Source organism: Hydra vulgaris, chromosome 02 (assembly GCF_038396675.1).
Source record: "Hydra vulgaris chromosome 02, alternate assembly HydraT2T_AEP".
Lineage (NCBI taxonomy): Eukaryota > Metazoa > Cnidaria > Hydrozoa > Anthoathecata > Hydridae > Hydra > Hydra vulgaris.
Window position 1 is genome coordinate 28,703,199 of NC_088921.1, and position 9,302 is coordinate 28,712,500.

Consider the following 9,302-nt stretch of genomic DNA (forward strand, 5'->3'; position numbering starts at 1 on the left):
GCCATTACGAAATCTTTTAATACATACTATTCAAAGAATAGTAGAATCACAAGAGGCGCTAATTATATCTAAAACTACTAATAAAGAAAAGGATTCGATTGAGTTGATTTTTGTTGCAAATTGTGGATTTGATGGAGCCAGTAATTTTTCCCAATTCAATCAAAAGTTCGATGAGTTATTTGAAAGTTCATCAGACGATTCGCTTTTTTCTGTTACCATTGTACCCTTAAGACATCAAACATGTGACTGGGATGTGTTTTGGGCAAACCCAACTCCTAATCCTGTTAGACTTTTCAAAACAATGATCTTAAAGTATGCTAAAGAAAGTAATGAAGTTATTTTCGAAACAAAATTTTTTGTTAAACAACAAATAAATGAACTTTCTGATATTACAATATGCCTACTAAATGGAAAAGTTCTTAATCAAAAAAACTCTTCATTTTCACTGAAACACCATCTTATCAATTGTGTCCGCTTTGTAAAGCAACACCTACGGAAATAAGTCACATTGAAAACTACACAAACAAATTATTTAACACTGAGGAAGCATTTTTACTCTTTGGAATAAGTCCGCTTCATTGTTGGATCCGTTTTATGGAAAATCTCTTTCATTTGTCGTACATATAGGATATTTTAATAGGATATATTAAGCAATGGCATGCAAAAGGAAAAATAAATATAGGTTATGTAAAATTTATATTGTTATATATTGTTAGTCTGCTATATTTATATATTTGTAAAAGTATTTTAACAGTTTATTTTATTGTATAACGACTGACTTTTTAAACTAAAATAATAAAAAAAAAAAAAAAAAAAAAAAAAAATCTCGAAAAAGTTTTACACAAAAAAAATTCTGGAAAAAATTAAATTTACACTTATGCAAACCCCATCCAGGTGGCACTTGTTCATCTAATAATGGTAATACTGCACAGCAAGCTCTTTCTGAGTCAATATTGTTATCAGAAACTTTGGATATAGATAAAAATCTTATTGTCCATTTAAAAACAATATTAATATGTTTGTCTCGTCAAATTTCAATTGATCCAATCAAATTGCCTACAAACAGTTTTAATTATCAATGAGAAATATTTATGGTATAAAATTCCCACTTGTGTTCATAAAGTGTCAGCTAACCCAGTAGGCACGCAACGTTTTATTCATGTTTCAATCACATGTATTTTAGGTGACTTCGTCCAGGTTACTATTTTACGTGAAAGTTACGTGAAAGTTATGTGCCAAAATATCGCGTCTAAAGGCCGTTTTCCACACGACGAAAAAAATCGCGCGAAGCGAATTTTATCGCCATGACGAAACGCAATTTTGATTTCCCCTTATAATTTTTTTCGCGCTACATTTTGTGTATATCAACAATAAAAATGGTAGCAATAAATTTACACTGTATGCTTCTGAAAACAAAATTATTAAATTTAAAAGTTTTATTGCGTAAAAGAAACAAATCTCAAAACAAATATAAGAAGCGATTTTAGATCGTAAACAAAAAGGTGAATATAATCTTCTTGTTAAAGATTTAAAACTGTTTGACCACGAACTGTTTTTTCGTTATTTTCGAATGTCGCCAACGATATTGGAAGAACTTTTGTCTTGGGTGTGTCCGTTGATTAAAAAAAAATCTACCCATATGAGAGATTCTATATCTGCTTCAGAAAGATTTTGTGTTACAATGCGTTTTTAGGTAACCGGTGATGCACAGACAACAATAGCTATTAACTACCGCATGAGTCTTACAGTTGTTTGAAGAATAATAAGTGAAACATGTAGAGCCATATGGGTATCACTTTTTGAAAATAAATACATAGAGCCACCATCTTCTGAAAAACAATTGGAACAAGTAGCAACTGACTTTGAGAATAAATGGAACTTTCCCCATTGCTTAGGTGCTATTGATGGAAAACATGTTGTTATGCAAACTCCTGCAAAATATCAATTTTCACTATTAGATATAGGAAATAGCGGAAGGCAAAGTGATGGTAGCGTATATATAAATAGCCGACTTGGATATGCTATTAAAAATAATAGGCTTGGCATTCCCAAAGCATGTAAAGTAAGAGATACTGAAACAATATTGCCTTATGTTTTTGTAGGAGATAATGCATTTGGTTTAAAGCCTCATATGATGAAACCTTATCCATCCTCAAATCTTTCGTACAAACAACGTATATTTAACTACAGATTGTCGCGTGCGCGAAAAACAGTTGAAAAGCATTTGGTATAGCTGCATCTTGATTTCGGATTTTCGGAAGACCTATTATTGCTTCAACAAAAAAAGTTGTGCTTATAACAAAAGCTGTTGCAGCACTTCACAACTTTTTAATGTCAAAAAGGAAAGAGAGTCTTAATTATAATTACTGTCCTAATACTTATATTGATCAAGATGGTCAAAATGAATTATTACCAGGTGAATGGAGATGAGAAATTGGTGATGTTAAAGGATTACAAGATATTTCAAGTTCTGCTTGTAATAATCATTCTAAAGATGCTCGAAAAATTAGAAACAAATTTAAAAATATTTTAATACGGACGGGGCTGTTGATCGGCAATGCACATTAGTAAACAATACCTCTTCTCAAAAGGACTAAAACTTTTAATTATAAAATTTATATTTTACTTTGTTTATAAAACAAATAACAACAAAAATTTTTTTTTTTTTCACATTTTTCATCAAATTCGAGCTCATATAATAACTGAGATATTTACATTTTACCTATTCTTTTTTTTTTAAGTGGTAAAGTTTTTAATATTGGTACTAAACTTTGGCAATATAAAGTATCTTCACATTGACTATCATTCATAACTTTTTTTAACTCGCTATCAAAGTTTGAAAGTTCTTGCATTATTTTTTTGTCCGCTTCATCAATAGTTTTCCTCTTTTTTGGTTTTACAGCAATCGAAGTAGTTCTTATATTATTCCATATTATTCTCAGTTATAACTTCCTCTAATTCGAAATTGCTTTGAGTTGGTACATTGCTACTCTTATCATTTAAAAATATCATTTCGTCGTAATAATTGCATTTAGGTTAGGTTGTTGCACCAGCACCTGATTTGGTTAGTTTATTACGTTTGTCGTTACATTTTTTCAAAGTATCTTTTAAGTTTTTAAGTTTTTTTTGCAAAACATCAACTAAAGTACAATGATAAATATAAAAATTTATGTATATGTAAACAATGTACTAATGTTTATTTAAAAGCAATTATTACTAATTTAGTTTACTTTCTGCTTTAAAACATGCGGACATTTCTTTCCATGCATTCATTTTGATATTTTGATCTTTGTAGGTAGGATGCGATACATCCCACAAACATGGATACTTCCTAATCTGAAAATTTATCATTTAATTAAAGTTAGTTTTTTTATTTATAAAAATTTAATTTAATATTTTAAAGACATTTTAAAGAAAATAAACGCTAATAACCTCTGATAGGAACAGTTCTGTTGAAAAACTCTTACTGCAAGAAGCAACATTTGGTTCAACTCTACATGGAGAAACCTCTTCTTGTGAAATAAAACTTTCGGAATTGAAAGAATTATTAAATTCATCTTTATTTGATGAATTTACAAATGTTGACAAATATTCAGGGTGAATTCTAAGCAAGTCGATAAGAACGCTGAGAAGGGTGACAAATATTCAGGGTGAATTCTAAGCAAGTCTATGAGAACGATGAGAAAGCAAGTCGATGAGAAGTTGAGCATTTTGTTCAGTTGCCATTTTTAAAAAACAACGTGCATTCGGTTTTTTTTCACTGTTGACATCACGTGATATAATATTCAAAATTTGATTGGTTTTCGCCGATGGCGATTCGCAAAAAGACGAAATAATTTCGACTTTTTTTTTCGCTGCAGCGAAATGCTTGATCAGCAAAATTGTCAAAAATGTTTAATGTGCGCATGCTTATTGACGAAAAAATTCGCTTCGCGCGAATATTTCGCTGTGTGGAAAACGGCCTTAACGGAACATTTTTTATTCTTAATAAAAACCTGTGATAAGAAATATGAAATAATATTTTTTATTATATTATTTATTTTTTTATAGTATAGTTTTTGTATTCATTATATCAGTTATAACTATTTTACTGTTATGATGATATAATTAATTTTTATTGTAGTTTAATCATACCCAGCAAACATGTCAGCGTTGAATCAACGTTGAAAACCGGTCGCAGCGTAGAAAAAGCGTTACAGTCACAAAAACAACGCGCTTTCAACGTTGAATCAATGTTTGTTATTGTATACTGAATCGCGGTAAATTTAAACGTTGAATAAGCGTTGAAATTGTAACGTAATTAAGCTTCTCAAAAAAAGACGTTTGTTCAACGTGGAATCAACTTACGCAAAAAGCCATTTTAAAGACGATTCAAAATCTATGCTTCATCAACGTTAAAAATAAACCGCTTTTTAAACGTCACATTTTCAACGTTGAATAAGCGTATAAATATCAGCTTATATTATCTTCTCAAAAAACCGCGTTTATTCAACGTTGAATAAAAGTACGCAAATAATCACTGTAAAAACGTCGCAAATTTGAAGGTTTATCAACGTTAAGGCGGCTTTCCACGGAGCGAATTAATTCGCGCGAAGCGAATATTTTCGCCAAGAATAACTCTGCGCATGCGCACAAAGATTTTTTTTATCGCTAGACGAAAAATTTCTCTTCGCAAAATAGTTGGATCGACTTCTACTTTTTTTGTAGCAAATTTTTTCGCTTGAAGAAAGGGCCAATCAGAACCTTTGAAATAAGCAAAAATGGCACATTCGGCATGTAAAAAAAACAAACACAACAAAATTATAATGGCCGACAATAGTAACGCGTTTATTCAGTGGTTTAAAGAAAGAAATGTATATGTTGATTTATTGGAAACTTTATTAAATGCTTTTCAAAATGAAGCTGCAATCATGAATGAAGAAGTAGTTGGTGAAGTAGACGAAAATAAAGAGAATGAAAGCGATAATTGTATGGCTGTTGAATTCGATATAGATAATTTTCTAGAAGCTGTTCGTGAGCTTCCAAGCTTATGGAATGTTAATCATCGCACATACAAAGACAGATTAGTGAAATTAAATTCGTGGAAAAAACTTGCATTGAAATTTTGTAAAGATGAGGACTTCCTTCAGAAAAAGTTAAAAAATCTGAAAGACACACTAAAAAAATGTTTAGATAAACGTAACCGTATGACTAGATCAGGAGCAGCAGCCTCAAACTTACCAAAATGTAAGTTTTTTGATCAAATGTCATTTTTACATGAAAAAAGTGCGAACAAACCAACGGATTCTAATGTAGATGTTGTTCCAGATTTTGCTTCACCGTCATTCCACTCACAGTGTGGTATTTTACCATTAAGTCCAAGTGTCAGTAATTGTAGCAGTGAATTAATTATAACTGAAAATCGAAAAAGATTAAGCTGTACAAGACCATCCATTCCAAAAAAAGCACGGATCAAAAATCAAAATGATGAGTCATTGTCACAATTGTCACAATCATAAGTAGAGTGTGACAAGATGATAAAAAAGTCAATGGAAGATGTCGAGGAAGATGAAACAACCCTATTTTGTCGAAGCCTTATTCCAATGATGAAAGAACTCCCAATAATAGAAAACAGACGGGCCATGATAAAGATAAGAACGCTTCTTTTCAACATGAAGTATGGCGAGCATGAAGAAATTTAGAGTAAATTATAATATAAGTTATATAAATATACATATATATATATATATATATATATATATATATATATATATATATATATATATATATATATATATATATATATATATATATATATACATGTATGTATATGTATACACACTTACGATAAAGTGTTTAGGTATATATTATTATATATATATATAGGTTTATATTAGGTATATATTATTATTATTATATATATATATATATAATAAATATATACATAAATATATATTATATATATATATATATATATTTATATATATATATGTATATATATATATGTATATATATATATATATATATATATATATATATATATATATATATATATATATATATATATATATATATATATATATATATATATATACACTTACGATAAAGTGTTTAGGTATATATTATTATATATATATATAGGTTTATATTAGGTATATATTATTATTATTATATATATATATATATATATATATATATATATATATATATATATATATATATATACACTTACGATAAAGTGTTTAGGTATATATTATTATATATATATATATAGGTTTATATTAGGTATATATTATTATATATATATATATATATATATATATATATATATATATATATATATATATATATATATATATATATATATATATATATATATATATATAATAAATATATACATAAATGTATAAATATATTATATATATAATAAATATATACATAAATATATACATAAATATATAGATATAAATATATATTATATATATATATATTTATATATTATATTATATTATACTATAACTTACTCTAAAAATCTTCTTATCATATCAGTTGCTAACATTACTAACTTTGTCTTAATAAAATATCAGAATATAAAGTGTCGTAATGTTTTGACAAATAGTTGATAGCAACTACTCTTAAACTACATGGTTTACTATAGAAACTTTTTACCTTAAATTTATTTTTTTAAATCTACTTATGTATTTTATATTTGCTTTTCACCTAAATGTTTTTTAAAATCTACTTTTATATATTTTATATTTGCTAATGCCTAATTTTTATCTGTGTTACAGATACAAATAAAATAAATTATACGTAATAACATTCAAATGAATTTCTAAATGTTTATCAAGAGTATTAACATATATATTTAAATCCAGAAACTTTATGGAAATTATAGAAATTTACAGAAATTCTAGAACGCTTTAGAACTTTTTAAAAAAAATAAGAATTGACGTGTTAACAGTTTTTTAAAGCGATTTCTCTATGATTTTCTATTTACTAAGTCTAATTGCCATTCGAGTTCACCTTCTGGTGAATTGAAGTATTCTTTAAAGTCATCTCTAACTTGCTTTGCATCTTTTGAGTAGTTGTTAGAACCTGATGACAGTGGTTGCAGTGCAGCAGAACATGAATTATCTTGCCTCCAATCACCTGGTCAAAACCCAGCAGGACCGTCGATATCAGTGTAATTTGTGGGGCAGTAGCGATAATTGTTTGCTGACCTTTTTTTCATTAGAAAGTTGTGTAAGGCTACAATCGCTTGTGTAATTAAAATTACTTTTTCGAGATTAGCAATGATTGGTCTGCGAAATATTCGAAAACGTGATGTAGCAATACCAAATGTATTTCTATAACCCTTCTGGCTCTTGAAAGTCTGTAATTAAATATTTTTTGTTTTAAAAGAATGTTTTGATTGGGATATGGTTTCATCATGTGCCTTTTTAAACCAAAAGCATCGTCAGCAACTAAAACGTACGGTAGTATTTTATTTGAGTTACCAATTTTTTCTGGATCAGGAATATTCAATTTATTATTTTCAATTGCATAACCAAGACTGCAGTTATTAAAAACACTACCATCACTCTGCCTTCCAGAGTCACCAATGTCTACCATAGTAAATTTGTATTTAGCATTACAAACAGCTAGAAGAACTATGCTATGCGTTTTTTTATAGTTAAAATACTCTGATCCGCTATTATGAGGAGTTTGCACAACAATGTGCTTGCCATCTATTGCACCTATAGCATGCGGAGAGTTCCACATATTTTCAAATTCTTTTGCAATTGTTTTCCATTCTTGTTTTTCTGATGGAACGTGTAGATAGTTTCTCTCTTTCAATGAACTCCAAATAGCAGCACACGTTTCACTAATAATCCTACTGATAGTAGAAGCGCTGATTCTGTAACTTGCAGCAATAGTACACTGAGCATCACCTGTTACAAGGAATCTAAGTGTTACGGCCAACCTTTCACTAGGACTAACAGGGTCTCTCATGGTAGTTCTCTGTTTTACAATGACAGGTGCTACGAACGAAAGCAACTCTTCGTAAGTTGTTGGAGACATACGAAAATACTTAAAAAAATATTCCTGGTCGTGTAAACGTAAATCCTGTACTAACAAATGAAACTCTCCTTTCTGTAGGCGTTCGGCATAAACTTTTCTTACCCAAAATCGTTTTTTATTCTTTTCTTTTTCTCTTTTCATTTGCATCATATTTAAAATAATGAATTTTCTTCGAACTAACAACAATCTTCTTTTCATCAACATGTTTTCCAAAAAGCGCGCTAAAAGTTACGCTAAATTTACGTGGAAATTAAAATTCTGGTTCAGCGAAAAATTAGACACGAATTAATTCGCTTCGCGCGAATTAATTCGCTCCGTGGAAAGCCGCCTTAAAGGCAGATTTCCACGAGACGAAAATATTCGCGCGAAGCGAATTTTTTCATCTATAGGCATGCGCAGTCGTCGATAAGCATGCGCAGATAAAACATTTCTGTTAATTTTGACAGAAATGTTTTATCTGCGCATACTTATCGACGAAAAAATTCGCTTCGCGCGAATATTTTCGTCTCGTGGAAATCTGCCTTTAGACATTAGCTGCTTTTTCAACGTATTTAAGCTATTTAGGGGTCGTCCATAAAGTACGTACGCTCATAAGGGGGAGGGGGGTCTTCAAAAAGCGTACGAAAGCGTATGGGAGGGGGGGGGGGAGGGTTCAATTTAAAAGTACGTACTTCGATTTTCTAATTTATCACAATTAACCAGCTAATCAATAGAAAAGTTACATTCTGACTAAAGATTCTAGTTCGCCAACATAAAAAGATGTATGGTATATGAAGTAGAGGGTATAGTTTTCCTCTATGCACACACATGTATGGGCGCCCTCAGAATTTTTTGATGTTCTAGATAGGACACTTCACACATCGTGCAAACTCATAACTTAAGTTTGTTTATACCTATGCCAAATGAGGAGGCCTTGCAAAATATCGGGATGGCGGAGGCCTGTGAACAAAAAGCCTTAAAACGCTTACCCTCCCGACCCCCAAAATGAGAGGGGTGTAAATTTTGCATGGTTATAACTTTTAGATTTGGAAAAAAATTTGGATGGCCTCCGCCATCCAAATTTTTTGCAAGGCCACCTCATTTGGCATATTAACAAACTTAAGTTTGCACGTTGTGTGAAAGTGTTCTATTATCAAAAATCAAAACATCAAAAAATCCTGAGGGGGCCCATGCACACATGCCCGCCCTTATATACTGGCCCTGAGTAAGACCTGAGGGCCGTGGTTGATGGGACGGAGTCACCTCAAAAAAAAACGTGT

At 30.0% G+C, this 9,302-nt stretch overlaps 1 protein-coding gene across 1 annotated transcript; it reads right to left on the reverse strand.

Annotated features, from left to right (window-relative positions):
* Positions 1–7,254: 7,254 nt before the first annotated feature.
* LOC136075986 (uncharacterized) lies at positions 7,255–8,193 on the reverse strand. Its single transcript, XM_065789442.1, has one exon. It carries the CDS (start codon positions 8,191–8,193, stop codon positions 7,255–7,257), a length of 939 nt encoding a protein of 312 aa, XP_065645514.1.
* Positions 8,194–9,302: the final 1,109 nt, after the last annotated feature.

What these genes read in the sequence shown, in the direction of transcription:
- LOC136075986 (XM_065789442.1), bottom strand. Translation starts at nt 8,193, where the DNA reads ATGATGCAAATGAAAAGAGAAAAAGAAAAGAATAAAAAACGATTTTGG.